This window comes from Tachypleus tridentatus, chromosome 6, assembly GCF_004210375.1.
Source record: "Tachypleus tridentatus isolate NWPU-2018 chromosome 6, ASM421037v1, whole genome shotgun sequence".
Lineage (NCBI taxonomy): Eukaryota > Metazoa > Arthropoda > Merostomata > Xiphosura > Limulidae > Tachypleus > Tachypleus tridentatus.
Window position 1 is genome coordinate 127,253,180 of NC_134830.1, and position 22,835 is coordinate 127,276,014.

At 32.6% G+C, this 22,835-nt stretch overlaps 1 protein-coding gene across 1 annotated transcript in view; it reads left to right on the plus strand.

Moving 5' to 3' along the window:
* The first annotated feature begins 7,443 nt into the window (after window positions 1–7,443).
* LOC143251725 (N-acetyltaurine hydrolase-like) overlaps window positions 7,444–22,835 on the plus strand; it is a 30,863-nt gene continuing 15,471 nt past the window's right edge. The window contains exons 1-2 of the mRNA XM_076502966.1: window positions 7,444–7,661; window positions 17,788–17,953. Coding sequence (XP_076359081.1) covers window positions 7,631–7,661; window positions 17,788–17,953 — 197 coding nt within the window. The 5' untranslated portion in view covers window positions 7,444–7,630. The remainder of the gene's footprint in view (window positions 7,662–17,787; window positions 17,954–22,835) is intronic.

Below are 22,835 nucleotides of genomic sequence, written 5' to 3' on the forward strand. Positions count from 1 at the left end.
TGATTGCCAAGGTTGCAGCTGCTTACTTTCCCTCCTTTATACTAGACAGACATATACAAGACAATAACAAGTGTTATTTTATTCACATACAGGCTCCAACACTCATTTACATTAAATAAAAATTTACATTAATTAAACAGTTACACAATGAATAAAAAATACAAAACTGAATAACATCTCATGAGACAACTACTGCTGATTTGGATGAACTCCTGAAATAATAATAGGTAAAAAACTGAATAATGAATGAAATAGGACTACAGAATCAAGTGAAATTAGAAATAAAACTAACAGAAAATAACTGTGTACACAATTAAAACTTGGTACAGGTGTACAGTTGAATAATAAAAATAAATAAAGCTGAAAGTAAGTTTGGACATGGATAACGTAAGAAAATAAACTAAATTGAATACAGCATTAAAATCAAATAATGAAGGAAATTAAACAAAATACACAGTCAAATATGTTAAGTTAAACATTAAAACAAGTGAAACTGAAATCGCTCAAAAAATATCAATTGTTAGTTAATAGTACTATGTAAAATAAATAAATTAAATGAAAGGATAACTATATATGAAACTTTTAAACAAAATGTGAAATATCAAGAACTAATACAAATCAACTTATAACTTAACTTGTTAAAATGAAACATAACCTGAACAAAATAACTATGTAAAATTGGATGAAAATTGCTAGATTAGGGATGGCTATTACAAATAACACTCTGGTAGCTTTGCACAAAATGAAAAAAACAAACAAATCATATGTATTAGACAATACCTTTGATAACAAAGTGTTGTAAAGTACACTAGGCCCTTCAGTGCTAATACAATCCTTATTATGTGAGTTTTGTTCTAAACCATTTTTAGTAGTTCCTCCCTCATTTGATAATTGGGTACATGTGGATCGGTTTGTCTCGCAATCAAGTGATAGGATCGGCATGCCACATCCCCCAAGGACTTCTGATTGGTACACCCTTTCTTACCATTGTGTAGACTATTTGTTTTCAGGTTAGCATTTGTTGAGCTCATTGTTACCTTTGTCTTTGACTTACCCTCACTAACATTCTGTGGTACATTTCCCCCCATACATCACCTGTTGGAGGGTTTTCTGCAAATACCCTTTGCATTTAATGCTTGGTTTGATTTTACACACATGGTTTATTTGTTGTTGGAACCTTATAGGTAGGAATGCAGTATTAGATCAGGTCAATTTACCCTTTGCATATCTCAGGGACTTATGTTTTGCATATTTTCTCATACATTATATCTTTGATATAGTTAAATATCAAATTTAACTATCAAATTATCAAGTCTCAGTGACACTGATCTGCCAGTAATTTGTTATCCAATTTCTGTTTTCTTGTCTCATTTTCTTTCCTCTTTTTCAAGATCCCTTCAGCTGCCAGCATCAATTAAAGGAGGTTTGAGATTTGCTTTTGAAATGAGTAATCAAAATGGCTCACTATCCTTCTGAGGATCATTATTTCCTTCTTTTTGTTATTCCCAAGAATGTCTGTGAATTGGTAGCCAAGCATTGATTTGTTTTGTTTTAGTTGCTTCATTACACTCCTCATGGAGTTTTCTCACCCATATTATGGGCATTTTCCCATGACAAAAAAGGGCTCTTCTCTATAGACTTGCCTTGTCTTGGTGTGTTTTGTTGCATAGTCTGGACTTTTGGTCGTCACCTTCATGCTATGGAAATTTGAATTTATTATTATGTGAATGACTGGCTCATTCCATGTAGGAATTAGCCACTCATACTTACTATCTTTAGGTGGTGGTTCAGGTGAGCTGTTTGATCAAATTAGAGAAGACATTCCTTTGACCCTCTCAATATTGACTTAATTTGGGATCTCATGAGGTTGTTGCTTTTGGGGATATGGCCCTCCATAAATTCACTTAGCACTGGTCCTTCACAGTTGTGCCCACATGAGATTCCTGGAGTGAGTGCTTCATAAACGATGGAACCTTGCTCAGGATTCTCATTTCACCATCATTTTTCTTCCCCCTTCCCCATGAAAGGATGACACCTAAATGGTTTTGGAAATTAATTCCATGGTTTTGGAATGAGATGTTCAACAAGCACATGTGGGTGTGATGGTTGGGTATCCACATACTTTTGGCCATATAGTGCATATTTAACCGTGTTAAATATGATGATAATTTTAAAAACCTATTTCTGTACACTTGAATGTAGTATTGTTATGATGCCTATTTTATTTATATTTTGTTAAATTTATGGGGAAAAGGACAGTTAAAGTTGTACAAGTACCATTTAACTCACTTTACATATCAAGTACTGTTTGTCTTTTATATAAATTTAAAACGTGCATATCTATTAAAAATACAAATATTCGCTTTTGTAATTTCTTTTTCATGACAGTAATCATAGAAATAGAAAACGAATTTGATCAAACTCATCAGTACAATGAAGCTTTTTGTTAATTCCATCTAGAACTTGAAAACACTTATGTTGCAAAATTTATTCCAAATAAAAATCATAAAGAAAAGTGTTTCTGGCTATAATATATACAGGTCAAATTAATAAAAACATCAACGTTAGTCTCCTAATTGCACTATGCACATTCATGATAATGTAAAAATGTTGTGGCATATATCCTGTAAAACTGTTTTGGGATGTCTCCATATTATTTCTAATAAATACTATTTCGAAACTGAAATGAAACAAAGGGGAATCTGTGCTAGCCTAAATAAGTGGATATACAAAAACATAAAAGTTCACTTAATGATGTTTAATGAATGTATAAGGCCACGAGATTTTGAATTTGTCACATTTTATCATGAATGGTAAGATGTTAAAATCAAATGTAATGTTCTTGAAAGTTTGAAAAAAAACTACACCAAACAGAAATTAACAATTAACTATTAATAGTAGACCCATTATGTCTTGTTCTTACAAGTTTAAGTGGGAATTATTTATCAACTAAACAAATTTCTTTTTTATTAATTTTCTTCTGAATATGTTAGTATGTATTAGCAAATAATGAATTGTAATTTTTTATATTAAAAACGGCTCGTTTGGGTTGAGAAAAATTTTTACGTAGAGGAGCGAACAACGTTTCGACCTTCGCTCCTCTACGTAAATAATTTTCTCAACCCAAACGAGCCGTTTTTACATAAATATTTTTCTCTACAAGTGGGTTTTCTCGACATTACTGAATTGTAATTTTATTCTGAGAAATAACCGAATGCTATAATAAATGAAAATATTACTTGACATATTAAATTGCATGATATTACTGTTAGTATTACTGTAATTGTGCAGATCAGCTTGTTAACTCTCACGACAAAAGTAAGCAGAATTGCTGTTCAAAACACGGACACCACCTTTCGAAATAAGCAGCAATTTTCAAATCACAGGCAGTATTACCTTCTGGGCAAACTCTGCAATTGTCCCTGGCAAACGCAAACTAACGTGGGAGGGGTTTAGTTTAGAGAGAGATAATTCTTCAGATTTCTCTCTCCAACTGGGGTGTTCAGGTACGTTGTAGTTCCTCTTCGTCCCCTCACGTGACAAATTGTTATAATTTCCGTGGGTTTTTTTCCTTTACTTTTATTTTGATATTTTTAAGGTGGGGTGGGGTATTCGTGAGTGAAAGGAAAGACGGGAGAACTGGACGAGAGCAGCATAAGTGAAGTGAGCTAGATCTATTGTCCATGGCACCCAATGCTATTCCTTTAAATCAGCTTCAGAGTTTCCTGTTGTTATAAGGCCCCACTTACTTAATTATGCTCGAGGCTCCAGGATTACTAAGACCGTCCCTGTTGAATTCAAACTTCTCTTTTATGGCTTACGTTTAAAATGGTAATGTACACGGCTTAATTGGAATATACAATGTGTTACGTGGACGGGCCAGAAACCTGATGATTGTGGATATGTTTTGAATTTAACAATAGTTGAAAACAGGGTGGTTTTAAAATTATAAATAACTATTTTATTGTGTATTGAAATTAGTTATAATATAAAAACTTAAAAGCAGAAACCCGCGATTCCCAAAACATTTAAGCGGCTTTTATGAAAAACAAGCTCAATTTAATTTATTATGAGCGCTCTTACTATTTGGTAATAAATAAATAATATAAAAAAAAAGCTTGGCTGTTTATTTAATGTTAAAGAATACTTATGTATTTAAGAAATAATTTTGTTTAAAATCAAAGGTTAAATGAATAAAAATTAAAAATAAAGACTTACTGAAAATTAAAATGTGATAGAATTTAGCAAAAACAGGTGCCCAGTCTTATTCAACTAATAGTTGGAATGACTAAAGTTGGACGTGGGGAAAGGAATTGGAGGAATACTGGTAGTTTGGGTTGCCTAGAGGTCAATATTCGGTACGATGGAACGGATTATGGTAAAAGTATTAATAATACCGAGATCACCGTTTATGTATTTTGTGAATAGAGCGGTGCCACGCACATACTTAGAATTCTTGGCGAGAGTAAGCTAACAGGTAGACGTGTGTTCGCAGGCTCTACAGAGAAAAGGTATAGAAAAACTTGTATTCATATACGTGTGAGTATCCTACATTCACCTACCTGGGCAAAGACAAACTACTGCACCCACAAGACAAAAAGAAATACCTACATTAAAAGAGAAACACCAGCTGAATGAAAAGAATAAAAGAAAGAACCAACTCGGTCGAGGAAAGTGCGGGTCGCTAAAGAAAAAGTGATGCCGACCAGTGAATCTGGGAACTCAACGATGACTCATGAAAAAGAAGGAACATCAACTTCTAGTGGCCAAAAAAATAAACTAGGTAAGTCTAGTTCGTTTGGTGGCAAAAAACTAGAATTAATCTCTAGCATAGATAAAAACTCCCCGTTATTAGCTCTGTGTAATGTAGCCAAAGCTAAATTAACTTCTATAGAATACGATAAAGAAACTAATGCAAGGGAAAAAAAGAAATTCAAAAAGAAAAATCGTAAAACTAAGAAATTCTAGTGAAAATTCAGAAAATGAAGATGAAGGAGAAGAAACTTCTCATACCGAGGTAGAGACAGTTCCTTCCTCCACTAATGCCAATAATAATTCAAATGTTGTTAATAACTCAAACAAACCCTTGGATGTTGGTAACAATGAAACAAATCTAGAAAATAATTCAGAACAAACAAATGAACAAAATAATGAAAACGAAGATTTCACATTAGTAATATCAAAAAGAAAAAGAAGAAATTCCGTACAAAATGAGACTATACAACCTAAGTCAAAACCACACCAATTTTCTATAATTATCGAAGGCGTTCCTGGCACGTATAACCAACCACAGCTAGCAGCAGAAATTTCGTGCGACCGAGGTTCGAACCCGCGACACTCAGATTACGAGTCGCACGCCTTAACACGCTTGGCCATGAGCAGCTACGGATACCTAAACAACAATATACAACCACAAACAATACATGGAAACCAACAAAACAACTATTAATAATGATAAAACAACGAAGACAATTAAGAAGACTATTTATAGCAACAAGAGAACAAGAAATAAAATCACAAATTAACAACATTAGAAATAAAATTAGACCAGAAATTAAACAACCAAGAAAAATGGGAAAACTTCTGCTCTCAACTAAACGAACAAACCGACCCTAGCAAGTTCTGGTTACACTTGAAAAGATTCACAAATAAACCCACTACAAGAAAATACCCAACACTTGAATATAACAACACCTTAACACATACCAACAAAGAAAAAGCAGAAGCCTTCAAACATCAATTACAAAACACATTTAAAACACACAATGATACCGACATGAACAGCTACTACTACAATAAAATAAATAACCACGTAACAAACAACATAGAATTATATAAACCACACTTTCCAGTCATCATTAAAACCAGCAACACTAACAAAACAAATGACCACAATACCCAACTACTCACCAAAAGAATCAAACTAAATGAACTTGAACAAGCAATCAAAAATACAAAAAACAAAGCACCAGGAAACGATGGAATACAAGCAATACTTCTTAAAAAAGGCACTCCAAAATTATTTGACCACCTATTAGCAATATTTAATCTATCTCTACATTCTGGATATATCCCAGTTTCTTGGAAGCAAGCAAATATCTTAATGTTCCATAAAGAAGGAAAACCAGCCAATAAACCAAACAGTTATCGACCGATCAGCCTGACCATCTGTGTAGGCAAAATTCTCGAATTTTGAACCAGAAATAATAAGCAATAGACTCTCCACATTTTTGGAGAATAATGCAAAATTACCAGAAGAACAAAACGGATTTAGAAATATAGGCAAACAACGGATCACTTAATTAGGTTAACTGAAAGAATAATAAACAGCTTTGACAATAAAAAATGCACTGTTGCCTGCTTCCTCGATATCGAGAAAGCATTCGACACTGTATGGCACAATGGTCTTCGGTTCCGTATATATGAAATGGGACTACCGCGAGGAATTATTCGCTGGTTATCAAACTTTTTGGAAAATAGAAAATGTAGAGGGAACTTTCTCGGAGTTCTTCACTCCAGAAGCTGGAGTCCCTCAAGGAGGGGTAGTTAGCCCTATTCTCTTCATCATGTATGTAAGTAATATGCCACCCAAATCATGGATACGCGTCTCAGTTCGCTGATGATGTAGCAATTTGGAAAAGTGCCCCTACACCAGAAATAGCAGCCGTTAACTTACAACCACAACTAAATAGATTATGTGAATATTGTGAAAAATATAGAATCAAAATAAATACAGCGAAGACGCAACTAGTAATATTTTCAAAATCTACGAAATAGCAAAAAGTTCAAACCCAAATTACATGAATGGGGAACTTCTCCAGACTGCTACATCTGCAAAATTTTTAGGATTAACATAGGATTCGAAGCTTACATGGATGAAACATGTAAATAACATAAAAAACTAATATTTGGCGAAGAATAAACTAGGAGTCTAACTGGTAAAAACTACGGAACAACACCAGAAAAAAAATCATTAAAATATACAAGTCATGCATTAGACCTGTAATAGACTATGCAGCTTCTGCATGAATCAATGTAAGTGTAAAACAAATTCAAACCAAACTTCAAACATTACAGAATGCACCAATTACATCAGTATACAGAGTACCTAAAACCACTTCATCAAAGTTCATGCATAATTACGCAAACGCATAAACACGACCAGATAGACTTCTACAGAGCACAATAAAATATTTTGATAAAAATTGGCGAAAAAATGAGTTGCTATGCGAACTAGACAGGTATTGCATATATGATGAAGAGCGACCTAAACACCTTTCCCCATTAAATCTATACATTAGATCATTAAGACAAAATCATTTAAAATAATAATAATACTAGTAGTATTAGAATATAGATAAAATAAAACAGGCCACCTATGTCCTAGACTTATTAAATAATAATAATAGTAATAATTAAAAAAATCAAGAACAATATAAATGGACATTGCGCTGAAAAGGACCAGACTAAATTTATGATATCACTCCAACCATATTGTATTTAAATCGAAATATATATTAATCTGGCCTCTCCAACAAAGTTATGGAAGGAGGAAGAGGTCGAGTGTACGTGACCTTCCCGGGTATACACATAAATATACCCAAACGCCAGAGAGATTAGACTAGGTACGATGGAAACATCAAGTGGAAAAGTGCAAACTGGTACGTAATTTAGATTAAATTGTATATGAATATTTATTATGTGTCAAAATAATTAAGGTGCGAACTTCGAATATAATATGTTTTGGAGTTACAGGCATTTGATTTATTTTAAGGATGAACGGCAAGTAAGATTTTAATGGTTAGTGTTGCTGCTAAAATTAGACTTTATTTTCTTGTAAGAAATAAACAAACAACATAGCACTCTTGTAGTATAGTAAAAATTAAAAACATCTCTATGTAATGTAATAAGGACCATCTACATTACACAAAGCTAAACAAATATGTAATCATTCACAAATAGATTAATAACTTCCATTGTAAGGCATTTCCCTTACCAATTTACAAGTTATCACCAAAACAACTGCAGATTACTGACAGGTTCATTCGGTATTCGAAGAATATCTTACCACATTTGGGTAGAAAAAGAACAATGTCTTACTTATATTTTTATACTCTGTCTTTTTGTTTATTTTTATTACTTTTTAAAGGCATCTTGAGACTTTGTAATTTTAGGTTTGTTTCAAGATGAGAATAATTAGGTAGGTAATTTGGTAATTAAAAATTGTAATTTTCAAGATGAAAAATTACGCTATGTCGCAATTCGGCAATTTTTGTTGTATCAAATTGGCATCTCATTAGAAAGAAATAGTACTATTCCAATAAAACAGTTGTTACATACATTTTTCAGTGAAATACAAGAGACAAATATTTTCAAAAAATTATTAGAAAGTACAAAGAAGTACGAAAAAATAATATTTGTCTGTACATTAAAAAAAATGATGATTCAAATCATGTAAAGAAAAACTTTGAGCAATTGCCCACAATTGAAATATCTTTCAAATAACTTGTGGAATATTTATAAAAATTAGAGAAATTTTTGGTGATCGACTTCAAATTTGATTACCACATTCAAGTCTTATAATTTTTCACAAATTATGTATCTTATACTTCATTAAAGTGATGCCAAATTTCTGCAACAAAGCACCAAAGTTTTGTGAAAATCTGTATTTATGAATAGGAGTGCAACATCAGAAGTTAGTTTGGTGTATAGCTATAGTTAGTGATCATAGAGATGAGACTTTATCTGGTGAGACATTGTCTTGGATCTGGTTCATTCTGTGTGTGTACTGTGTGGAACAATTCTAAGAACCTGAAAATGTCTTAAATGTCTCCCTTTTGCTTTTTCACAGCAGATATCAGAATTCTGAAGCTTTTACCCTCTATTTACAACAAAGTTTCCAAAACAGTATATATTTATATGGGTTGTATGAATTTTTTTTTTTTGTGATTCAGTAGTCGTATTCTGGAAACAATTTCTAGAAATTAAACTGCTGTTTCCCATATCTCCATTTTGCCTTTTGAACAACAATAATACTAAGAGGGGCCATCATTCTGATGCAGTTTGTTTGACTTTTTACAGTCAAGTCCCAAAAACAGTCTTCTATAAGTAGTGCTAAATATTACCTTTACTAATATAATCTATTCTCAAGATCTTGCAATGATTGCTACTGGTTATTGTTGCCTGTATTTTGATAAGTAGGTAAATGTGATCCTGTCTAGTATCCTACAATTTGCTAGCATTTCATGGCATGCTTGTTTAGGAGAGTTTTTTTACTGCTGGGCAGTGATATAATTCTCCTTAGTTTCCAACTTTAGGACTTAGACTGAGGTGAATACACTCTGTTAAAATCCTTTGGCGACATTAAAAACAAGTAACAAAAACGTATTATTTTCACTATTTTACAAAGTTGTGTTTTTAAAGTAATTAATAGATCATAGTTTTAACAATATGCAACAGGTAGTGTCGGTATATTTGTTTCGCTGAGACAATGTTAATATCAGTCTGAATTGGTTATCAGTGGTGTGAAATTGTCATGTTGTTATAAATCAGGTGCAAATTAATGACTGATTCTCATCCCAATAAATGGGATTTTTGCACAGCCCAATATACAAAATCATTTTGTCATATTTTTATAAACCATATAAAGAGGAAATACACAAAACTTATTTGTCATAATCAAAATGCCTCAAAAATGTGTTGCATGGGAGACACAACTCAGAGCTTGAGAAAAGAAATCAAGTTAGCTTTCATAGATTTCTAGAAAACATTGTAAGAAAGTAAAGTTGGATAACTGCATGTAAAAGAATAAAAGATTGATCAACATAGACTCTGGAAGCTGTTCTTTATAGTTTGTTTGTTTTGGAATTTCGCACAAAGCTACTTGAGGACTATCTGTGCTAGCCGTCCCTAATTTAGCAGTGTAAGTTTAGAGGGAAGGCAGCTAGTCATCACCACCCACCGCCAACTCTTGGGCTACTCTTTTACCAACGAATAGTGGGATTGACCTTCACATTATACGACCCCACGGCTGAAAGGACGAGAATGTTTGGTGCGACCAGGATTCGAAACCGCGATCCTCAGATTACGAAGCACACGCCTTACACGCTTGGCCATGCCAGGCCGTTCTTTATAGTACACATCTTATATATGGTAAGGATGAGCACATTTTTCTTCATCTTTTAGTAATTTTTTTTCCTGTTTTAATTTCTTAGTACATTTTTGGGGAATATTTCATGTCATTTTATTATTATGTTTTGTGTATGATATAGTTTAGCCAATGAAAATTTTGTTCATAAAAGTAAGTGTATGCATTGACAAGAAAAAGTTTTTTTTAAATTTACTTGTATTTGCAATACCCATCTATTCACTTTTTTTTTAAAAACGAAAACAATAAGCAATTATAAAAATAATTTTAAATATTTATTGCTTATAATTTTTACCTTGTACTAAAATTGGATTATGAAAAACATCTTAAAGAAGAAAAAAGGTTATTAGTTTGTAAATGACAACATGGGTAAATTTTGATCTCACTCCAATAAACAAAAATACAGCAGCACTTGAAAACAAAATGTTGGAACAAAAGTTACTTCTTATGTGTAGCTTTTTAATAATTGTTTTTCATTTGAGGGTTCCTGTTTTTTACATTGTTTAGAAATACAAAACGTTAACTTTTCATATTTTGCTGGTGTCCTTGTGTCCGATATTGATTTATTCATTTTGTATTTAATGGTAACACTTACATTTTATTTTTTCTCTTTCTGCAATATTTTTTTCCAATTATTAGGTATTAGGTATTAAATCCCACAATACTACATTTGAATGTTGAATGGATGGGTTCAGGGTTATATTCATATTATGAAGGCTTTTCACTGATTGTGAAATGAGATCAAAAAATATTTTTAGATACAAGTTATATTTATGTGAATGAAACGTTTTTGTTTATTTAATATCTGTAATTTCTCTTCCCTAAATTATTCCATATGTCACATCTCCAACAGCTTCCAAATTTATAGATAGCTGGCAACTAATAATATTTTTTTGCTATTAAAATTAAAAGTAGAAGAATAAATATTCGTTATTTTTGCAAAGCTTACAATAAATTGGGATGTAACAAAAATAATTTTATAAAATTTATATACAGAAAAGATCATGTTCTGTTTGGTATCAGTTTCTTAATAATATGCATGTACTGTCATGTTTATATAATACATAAGAAAGGCATTAAACAAAAATGCAAATCACATTAAAACTATAATTAGATAGCATTTAGGAACATAAAAAAGGTATGTTTGTTAATTTTATTTGTTGCTTTGGAAGTCACTCTATTGTGTTTTAGTTCTTGTAAAAAAATCCTCCCAAAAAGAAGTTTTCAGAAACAGATGCAAATTTTGCATGTGTAAAACTTTACAAACAGGTTAAATACTAAATTCACTGTAATATTATTGAAGTTTTTAAACCTCTCAACAACTTTATAGATGGTTTGTTGGCTTGTATCTGAATCAAAGTACATATAAAGGAAATTCAACATCACTGAATTTTTACTCAATTTTAAGAATACACATATTCATGAGAAAATATTTTATAAAAGTGTATATTACATGTGAATGACCACATAATTGTTCATTTATTGCATTTTCCACATATAAGACATAGCCACTTTTCTTTTGGAACATGCTTAATTTTGACACAAGGAAAATGGAGCCTCTGGTTACCAGCACTGTAAGTAGGACTTTCACAGCCAAATATATCACTTGTTTTGAGACCATTGCAAAAACAAAACACATTATTTTCTTTGCTAGCACATGAACTTCTTGTTGTTGGCTACTCCATTTGCCTTATAAGTATCTCTGATAATATGATTTCTTCATATTTCACAGCTAAGTCAGTAATCACACTATTCAAAAACTCATTATCCTTGAATACAGGTATTAACTTGCATTTCTTTAAAAGTACATACTACAAATAGATACAACTTTTATCTCACCAACCCAGAGACCACAATGTTCACAATTTGCCAAAACACATAGGCTAATAGTGATAAATGAGTGGTCAACAGAAATAGTTAATCCAGTTTCTGAAAATATCACATTTATATGTGTAGCACTCAACTTGGCTATAGCATTTTGTATTGCATTGTCTTCATTTTTTTTCACCTGTGGGCTCCAGCTGGTTCTATAGATTTTTCCCCAGCTTGGTGATGGACAAAAGTGTATGTCTTTTTATGATTTTTTTTAGTGATGTTTATAGACAATTGTGTGCTGAAACACTGATGATTCTGCTAAACCATTGTACTGAGCCTGCTTGCTGAATTGTAGCCATACACACGTTGTTCCTTTGACTTTACCTGACATCAATTTGTTTTCATGATGTATTTACACCTGTCATTTGTTTCACCTTTGCTGATATTTTGAGCAAATTTACTTCTTAAATTAGTATAGAAAGAATCCTCTATAACTGTGTCAGAAGTGTTTTTGTTAAATAAATGAGAAAATTGGAGATATTCAGAGGGCAAAACTGATTTTAGTTGTTAATATAACTAAAAAAAAAAAGTTTCATTTTGTAAAGTGAATTCACAAATTTTCTTATCTTAACCCTCAAGCAGCAGCAATCATCAGTTGATGCTGCTACCTACAACATTTCCTCTGTTTGATTTGACTTATTTTGAATATATTATTTTAAAACAAGTGGACTGAGTGCTATCTGTTTATTGTTGACATTTTATCAGGAATAAGGTACAGACACCAACTCTTAAGACACTGGACTTTTATACAAAGTTTTATTTTTTGTAATTTACTGTTGCACAAAGCATTTGTGGGACTCAGCCCAACTAGTAGAGCTAACCTTAACCTGGGGTAAGGAATAGAGATCACAACTAATTGAATTTGATTGAAAATAATGTTAACTAAATGTAGCACAAGTATACAATATTTTTAATATTCCTGATATACCAAAATGAATGCACATTATTTTATAGTTTAATGTGGATAGAATGTGACGATTGTCATCTGCCATATTGGGTTATGCTCATCATAGTGAAAGTATGTGCAAAAATCAGCTACCATGATGACATGCAGCAAGAAATTTGAACTTAGTGTGTAAATTTTAACTGTAAATAATTTTGTCTAACATCGGTAGTTTTTTTTGTGACTGAATTTATAGGCGAGATGCCTATGGTATGAATAGTTATTAATCAAAATATGTGGTCAGCAGGCCAAATAGAATTCATACAACATTTGTGTGTGTGTATGCATTTTTTACTTTTTTTTATCACTTGATATTGGTAATAGTTATGTTTGTTCATGAATACTAAATGATGTCATTGTTTATGATATAGGTTAGATTTAATTAAATTTAGTTTAGAAAAATGAATTTACATATGAGAATAAATGGTAGTGTGTGAATGAAATTAATTTAAAGAAAATAGTAGTTGTGAACTAGATTGTCTGTAAATTAGTATAAGGAATCTAAGATAATGGTTTATTGTAAAGAATCTATAGGAGCTTGTCTAAAATACTAACTTTAAATTTTAACTTTTAAGAAGTGACATGCTTATTCCATTTTGTGTGTTGTAACCATTAATGCCTCCAAATATGACAATAGTATTTTACAGTTCTAAATCATGAATTTTAATTCATACCACACTGTTAATTATTCTGTGGAAAAATGAATAAGTGCTTGAGCACTGAAGTTTAAAATATTTTTGTGTATATGCAAAGCTATTCACATTTTTCACTCTTGAATTTAATAACATGTTCTTCATTAGTCTACTATGTAACTGGTATTAGACTATACTCCATCAACAAGAAAGTGACACAATCTCCATCCCCTATACCCCATATCCTTCCTGACCTAGGAACTCCTCTGATATATGGTCGGGATTCTTCTTTGCTAGATGTGCAATCCCTTGAATCCCTTCTTTAAGCATAAAAGATTTTTTTTCACTTATTGTGACTGTCTTTCTTACCCTTGGTCTGCATGTCTGTCTTTTGCTTGCTCATCTTCTTAAGCTTTATATCCTCTTTGCCCATTTTTCTGAGGCTTTGTATTGTGACCTCAATAACTTTACTAGAGAAGGCTTACATATTTTCTTTCCATGCTGCTGCAAAGTTTCTTCAACAGTTGATTTATTTATTTTTGAGACTTGCTTGATCATGATGCATTGTTTAAAGCTTATCAATTTTTTATATAGATAGCTGTATCCTGTTAACCATTCTGAAAATTATCCTCTCCTTTGGAGTTTCTGCTCATTTGGGTTGGTTAGTCAAAATCTCTGAACTGACTGCCTCTTAGTGTCTGATTCACTGGGTAGTGGCCTTTATTAACATGTTTGTTTAAGGGCCAATCCTTCTTATGACTGTAACCAGGATTTCTTGCATTTCCTTCTCCCCTTCTAGAAGAGATTCAATTTTTCTGGGGACTAGTCTCTAGAATACGTTGTTTCTCTTGATATCCCATTTCTGTTCCCTTCAGTGGACTTTGACAGTTATTTAAATTGGTATATCAGGTTCACAATGAACATGTTACTTAAATCAATTAAGAAAATTAACATTACAACAGATGTGTCATCCATTCTAAATACATTTTTCCACTTTATAAAGATATACTTAACCATGAGGTGGATATATTGGACTGACCCCATATTGGAAAAGGAATGTTGACTGTAATTCTGAATTTATTATGTGTACCTACATGAAGTGCATCAAGACAAGAATTTAGTAAAATTTACAAATTAGTTACGTTACAGGAGTAGTGGTACTCAAGATGTGTCTTTGAATTGGCAAATCAGTCTGACTTGGAGACTGACAAGTTGGGGTAGAAGGTGATGTTTATGTGAAAAATAGAAATGTTTTTGCCCTTTCTGGAGTTTGTGATAACTGTATTTGATTCATTTGAGTTTTATGTTTGCTTCTTAGGCTCAGCCTTATTCTTTATGACTCTGAGACATGGAATTTCAAAAGCTAGTCAGACAATATGTAAAGATGCATTGTTATTGCTTTAAATTACATCAACTATTTGTTAGTTAAGCCTGTGTTTGTGTTTAGTAACCATGAGGTAAAACATTAAGGAAATTAAGAATTTTCACTGGATATTGGTCATTTCTCTTCATGAAACTCATTTGATGGAGTGCATAGTAGTTTTGGTTTTGAATCACATTTTGATTTTAAGAGTTATTAATTCAACTAATACAGTATAAAATTTGTTAAACAGAGAATTATGAACTTTTCTAATGATCCATTCAAAATATTAAAATACACATAAGAACTTAGAATTGGAAAATATTTTTGTTTTGTTGCATATCTATACTATTTTTTTTGATTTTTCTCAAATAATTTAAATGTACATGGCAAAATCAGATGCCCAGTTTGTAACATCACTCAGCCCATATAATTCAACCTTAACTGACCTCTTAAATTAGACAAGATGAAGCATTTGTATCATTAAATATTCTGTTATTTATCAACACTTTTGTTTACAAATCTTAATCTTTGAAACTATTCACAGAAAAAAACAATTAAGAAATTGAAAGGAAAGACATTTTGCAACTTTTTTTTTTCAGGAGGTATTTTTTGCTATCATACATGCTATTAAACATAAAATATCAAAGTTTTGCTGTATGTTATTGTTAATTTCGAGGAATATAGGTTAGTATAAAATGTCCAGAAATCCACTGTTTTCTGATTTTTTTTTTCCCTCCATTTTTTTGCCTTTCTTATTCATGGTGCCTTGATAATTCCCAAACAACCATGGACAACCCTCTTCTCCCATCTTAATTGGATTTGTATCTCTTTAGAACACTTCTCTGGTTGGATAGGGTGTGGTTTTTGGATGCCTTCACTGCTTCCAGTGTTTGATCTTCAGAAGAACACACTGCACAACATTGTCCTCAAGGTGTCAGTTAGATGGATCTGCTACTGTTTTTTGTCATATTAACATGGACATCTTATATTGATCTATTCAGTCAATTCCACTCTAATTTCTTACACAATTCACAGGAAAGTTCTTGTCCTTAGAACTTCTGCTTCTAAACTTTACAGTTCCTGTTTTATGCCAATAATATCTTAGTTTCAGCTTTTCCTGGATCATAGTTTTGAGCTCAGTAGTTGATTAGCTGTATTGTCTAGATAAGTTCATACAGCATTATGGTCTTTATATCCTCTGGTGTTTCAGTAGATTTATTTCAAATTTGGGAGTCTTCTTGATGCTTTTGCAACACTTCACAACACACCAAATTTCCATTCTGTTCACCAATCTCATACTCTGCTGTCTTTGCAAGATGTACTACCAAGTCCTTATTGGCCAGATTGGTTGTGTTTTCTGCTTCAAAATGTCCTTTTATGTTTTTTGTAATTACCTTCTTCACACTTTACCATGCCTTGATCTTTATATGGCTTTTTTCCAGTCTGTTTCAAGACAGGTAAGCTTTTTTTCTCACAAAGAAGCCCAAATTCTTGCTCACTTTTATCATCCATCTATCCTTGCAATTTATCATCACATCTGGATGGTTTATCAGTGTTGTGCACCTAACCCACTACATTGAATAGAGGGTTAAACAACTCGCCCAATTTTTCATCTTTTTAATTTCACCTCTGATCAAGTTCTTTATTTCTTTTCATTCTGGCTATTGATGCACCCTGATGAAATTCTATGGGTGGGGATATGGACAATCACATCTTTATGTAATATTGCTTGTGTCACATTGTGCTTTTGTCAGCCTTTTGAGTTTCATATCCCTCCAGTTGCCATTCTCTGTAGAGCCAGACAGTAACTAAGGTTTAATATTACAAAATGTTCTTTGATTTTTATTTAATTTCACTGAGATGAGGTACGAATAGACTCTTCTCAATCATAAGCAAAGCAGGGGTGTCAACATGGAAGAGTAGTTCAGGCCTCGCCAACACTAACAACCAAATCATTCATGATGGCTGTTACCAGCCAGATGGGTCTTGAATTATCAAGTATAGGATGATTTATTGTTGAATCTATAAATTCTTGTATTTATGTTATGGTTTAAAACTTAACATGTTGCTCTGGCTGCATCTAATTTGCATGTTTTATTGACCTCCTGGAATACACAAGGCAATTGAGTAGCCTTTACATTCTTGTCCACATTTGAGATACTTCACAATTATTTTCACATATTTTTTCTAAGAACCACTTGTATTAGACAGAAGTATTCCCTGTTTCAGGTAGATGCATTCTTTTACCAGTTACTGTTCTACTCATTCCTATCCTTCCATTGTGAGAGGCCCACACCACAAGTATTTTTTTTGTTCACTATAGGTTCAGTAGGATCTGATCCTTTTAATTTATTTCTTTACATAAGTCTCTACCATCTTTTCAATGTAGGATTTTAGCTACTTTTCATATGGAGAGGTAAGTAGTGTAGTCTGAAATTAACCTTCTTTATACCTGAAAATTTATTTTGGATATTTACCTCCCCACAGAATTACCCAACCTTCCTCTCTGCTTCTGCTATCTTATCAAGGATGAGCTTTTGGCTTGCATAAAGTACTCAAGAAAGTACTCCATAAAGAGTTTATGTCACACTCATGTTAGGGGTAGGTATAGTCTAATGCTTGTTACATCATTGACTAATACAGTACACACTATTAAGTTCAGAGATAAGAGCTCTTGCAATGGCCTAGAACATGCACAAAAACTTTTCAACAGTAAGTAGTTCCATTCTATTATTTTATTGTTCTGTAGTTAGGCATATATTAAATTACATTTTCAGAAATGGAAATGTTAATGGTTCTTGCATAGTAATATTTTTTGCTGTATCAGTTCTAGGACTTGTGGAACCAAGCGCATTGGGATATACACTAACACATGAACATCTGTCACATTGTGCCACTGGAAAATGCTTCCAACCTACAACACCACCTGGATATGAAAAATATACTGATACCCCTTATATCTTGGAGAATTTGGGATGGATACAACAGTATCCGTAAGATGGTTTTTAAATATAAATACAAGATCTTTGGGACCAACTTGCATGGTTAAATTATTATACTTTGAAAATTAATTTAGTCAAAATTTTTGTATATTGTATTATGTTATTTAAAGTTGTAAATGCTTATGAACAAGATAGAGATTTAGATTGAGTTCTTTGTACGACACATTTTTATAGATGTAATAAAAATCTTCTTCAGAGATATCAAGCTAAATATTGTTCAATGAGCATCTCTGGAAACTTTTTTTGAAAGTATGTTTAGCATGCCTAATATTAAGATAATTATATTCATTAATGTTTTAGTATTGGTATTAATACCCTGTATCTCAAACCTCAGTGATGTGACAGCAATGTATTTAAACAATTTATTGATATCTTACTACATGAAAATACAACACAAAGATAGATATGCAGCTTTGGTATTGGTATTAATACCCTGTATCTCAAACCTCAGTGATGTGACAGCAATGTATTTAAACAATTTATTGATAATATCTTACTACATGAAAATACAACACAAAGATAGATATGCAGCTTTCACTACAGTATTGCACATAAATGATTCTGGATTATAAAAGAGCTCTTTCTTCAGTATTCTTAAGTAACACTTTGTAACAAAATTTTTATTTTTCTTGTTCCTGGGCAGAAAGTGTTATTTCTCAATTGCTTTTGTGACCTGAAAGCGTATAGTAAAAACATGATGGGAGACTATATTTGGGGCTGATACGTGAAAGTGATTTACATTACAGTCACAAATCTTAAACTCCTCGCTTCTAAACATTTTTGTATAACTTTAGTATAAATACATGTAAATCTTGATTCATATGTTGATTTATTCAGACCTTATGTAAATGAAAATGTGCAAATTTGCCCATTTTTACAAAGAAAATAGGTTAATTTCTAAATTTCATTATCCAGGTCACAAAAGCAAAATTTGAAGGGAATAATGGCCATTTTCTGTACTTTTACAACATAAGCAATTAAGAAATAACACGTACTCTCCAGGAAAAAAATTTGTGTTACATAGTGTAATAAATACTAAATAATCAACATGAAATATTTGAATAGCCAGTACTATCCACTGTGTTGATATTAAAATGTTAAACTGTTTGTGCTTGAAACCTGTCCCCAGTACTCACTCTTTGATATCAACTACCTTTTAACACCATAGGAAAAAGGTCATGAGAACCATTCCATAATGATGGTGATTTCCAACTTTCCTCTTAATAGAACTTTGTTTATTTGCCATTTACATCAAGTCATTATCTTTTTTCTTCTCTAGAGGCAATTTTTTATCTTTCATTATCAGTTAGGGTTAAACAGTTGTAGGTGAAGAACCAGTGTCAATTAACATGTTTCAAGGCTTTCCCATCAATGAATCCATTAATTCATGGACTGGTTTCTTTAATATGTCTTCTTATTTCAGTTGTGGCAAATGGAGGCTGAACTTTGTGCTTTATATTTAGCTAATTCCAGTTTTTCAAAGTGTAGAATTAGCTTTTTGTTGTTCCCTTGTTCTGAATGGGCTGTGTGATACATCCATAGAAAGTTGTCTCCTTGGTTTTTATCATCTATTGATTCCTCACACTTATGTAACACATTTATAAGTTTTTTTTGTTTTTTTTCTGATATTCTGTGTGAGGAGCTTTTATTTTCTACACTGGAAACTGCTACACTTAAACCTATTGTTTTGTTTGTTACTTCCATTTTGTTTTCAAGGATTTATATACGTGGGCTGAGATTCTTTTATAGTAAGTGATTTGAAGTTATTGATTATAAATCTTAACAATAAATTTACAGCACACGATTTACTTGTTTTAAAATTGTATATTAAAAACACAAACATAAGAAAAAACAATTTACACTGCAGAGTTTTATCTAAAATTCTAAATCTCTTTTCTTGTCAAAAGTCCACACCATCTATTCAGTTTCTTTAGAACTGAATTGAAAAGATGAATTCTTCTTATCTCTCTTACTCTTACCACAGTCTGCGACAAATTTACTAGTGTTACTCCATTGGTTATCACAGTTGTATCCAGAATATCCATAACTTTAAATAATTGTCTTCTTTTCACCATAGTGTATATATGTGGGTTCAACTATTTAGAACACCCTTTATCAAAACAAATTATTGTCCTAATCTCTGTTAAACAGTGAAACTTGCACTAGAATATCACCTGTTAATGTTAAACTAACAATTAAGCAATCTGACTTCACTGTCAGTAACTTTTTCTCACTCACTTGTACTGATTTGGTTGATTGGCTATTTATGTATACATAACCTAACCGAGGCCTTGAGCTTTCTACAAACTATGAGATGCCATGATGTAATAATGCTCACTTACAACAATAAGAACAATACAGAAGATTTCAGTAATGCAACATCAAATCACACACAAAATTCTTGTCAAGTAATGTAATGAAGTTTGTCATGACTAGCATCTTCAAAATAATTACTTTTAACTCTGTTTTTATGAAAACTAAATAATCATTAACTATTAGATCAGTAAATGTACTAAATAATAATCTCTTTTGCTGAACAGTCTTGTATATTCAAAAATAAGTCCCTTTTTTAAGAAACATATTAACTATATTTTTTTACACTATATACAAAGACTTTTCTCAGTTCATACACACAGTCTGCTCATGCAATCTGCACCAACATTTGCAGTTCCCTTGATGTCTTCAGTCCAGAACCTTTACCTCTGGAGGTACAATGCCCATCTCTGATCCTGTCACTGTCAATTTTGCACCTCCTGGCTGTATGTGAGTAGTTGATTGTTCTAGACACTCAGTTACAAGATGTTTTTTTTTCACTACACCATAACTTTTTCTTTAGATATATTACCATAAACAGTCCACCTTCATATTGTTGTAGGAGTCCTACTCTAATTTCAATGTTTGAAGCATTGGCGTGAACAATGAATGATTCATTGAAATCTAGTATTTTAAGTATTGGCTAACTTTCCAACATGTTTCTGGAATGCCATCTGCTGTAGTAATTCCCACTTCACATTTTTGGCTGGCCTGTCTTTTTTGAGTCAGTCAGTGGTGTAACAACTTCAGTATGGTGTGGAATGAACTTTCTGTACTATTCTACAAAACCCTAAGAAGGATTTCACTTACTACTGGGTCATTGAAGTTGATGCATTTTGTATGTGGGTTACCTTCTTTTCCATGGCTATCTGTTTTGCACCCAACTTATGTTTAATAAAGTTCAGTAAAGAATAACTGTTGGTTGGATCTGCTTCCATCATACATTGAAAAGCTCTCTAAATTTCTTCAAGTGGTCTTCCCATCTAGCTGCTTGGGGCAGAATATTGGCCACATACTGCTCAATGTTGATGATTTTATGCAACAGTCATCTTTTTATACAGTTGTATATTGCTGCTGAGTTCAGTAAACAAATGTTGTCCTCTTAAATTGATAACATCATCTGGTGTCACATATGCTATCTTTTCTTTAGATCCTATCTCCTTTGAAATCTGCCAGTAACCTTTACTGAAGTCCTTGAGTACCTTGAATTGTATACAAGTTGGCTGCTGAAGTCTAACATGTACAGATGTGTTTTTTACTTATTACTCTTCTCCTCCTGTCTGTAGCTTTTTCCATGTTTGCGTTGGGCCTTGTACTGTTTTTCTGTGCAGTAACTCCAAGGATGAACATCTTGCTTACTTGTGGAACTTCTTGATAAGTAAATAATACTACTTGCAGATACCTGTCCCAATTACATGGTCTGTCTTGGCATATCTTCTTTATTATGCTCTTTAAAGACTCCATTAACTGTCTCATAAAGTCAATTAAATCTAGGGTCATATGGGGATGGTAAAGATCTGCCTAGTATTGATGAATTTACACATCTTGTATCAGTTCTGAAGTAAACTGGGTCATTCAGTTGCCCAGAACTTCTTTTGAAAAGTTTACTCTGCAGAACAATTCCATGATAGCTTATGTTCCCTTCTCTTATTCTGTCTTTGGCAGCACTGTTGCTTCTGAATAACATATCATATAGTCAGTTGCTTTAAGAGTATTCCACTTTTTCTTGTCAAAACCAGTTGCTAGTGGTCAGACCAAGTCTACAGCTACTTTGCTGATCAGCTCTTCTATAAGAAGCAACTTGCTCAGTGGCATGCTGGCTATTTTCCTTCTAGGTATTGTCCTTTGGCAGATGCCACATAACTTTCAGAATATTGTCACAACTCCAATGGTCTCTATCCAGTGGAAATTTCTTGTGATTCTGTTTGCCATCTTCTTTGTTCCTAGGTGCTCCCCTGCAATTGGCTTGTGAGTCAATTTCCTCACTTGGGTCCATTATTCTTTTGGTACATACTATGTTAAACCTTACAGGTAGAACAACCTTGATAGATCAAGTACAGCCATTCCTGATAGTCCTCTATTTTGTAAATCCTTACCCCTTTCTGTGGTTCTTATCTTTCTTCCAGTCACTGTCTCAAATTTTATGCAGTGAAGGAGCTTTTTTTTTTTTATGCTTCCTTCAGTTCCCATAGGCCTACATTCAGGATTTCATCTTTTGAGACTTGAAGGGGCTTTATGCCATGCTTTCTTTCCTTTTTCTTGAGTTCTGTGATGATAGCAGGTGCTTTATCAGTCTTCTTTCTGTCTGATTCCTTCACATTTCTACTGCCTGGTGTTTTGATCACTAATTCATAAATGTGTGTATTCAAGTTTCCCATGTAATATGGACCCCTTCATGTGGATTCCTGTACCTGGTGAGGGTACCTTCCCAGAGAAGGTTCTGTTCTTTCATTTTACTTCCTCCGAGATCTAAACATCCACCCATGTGTTTGTTGTGCATGGTGGCCCACGAAGGGGAGGAGAGGATCCTGGTTGTGGAGGGATCGAACCCAAACACAAA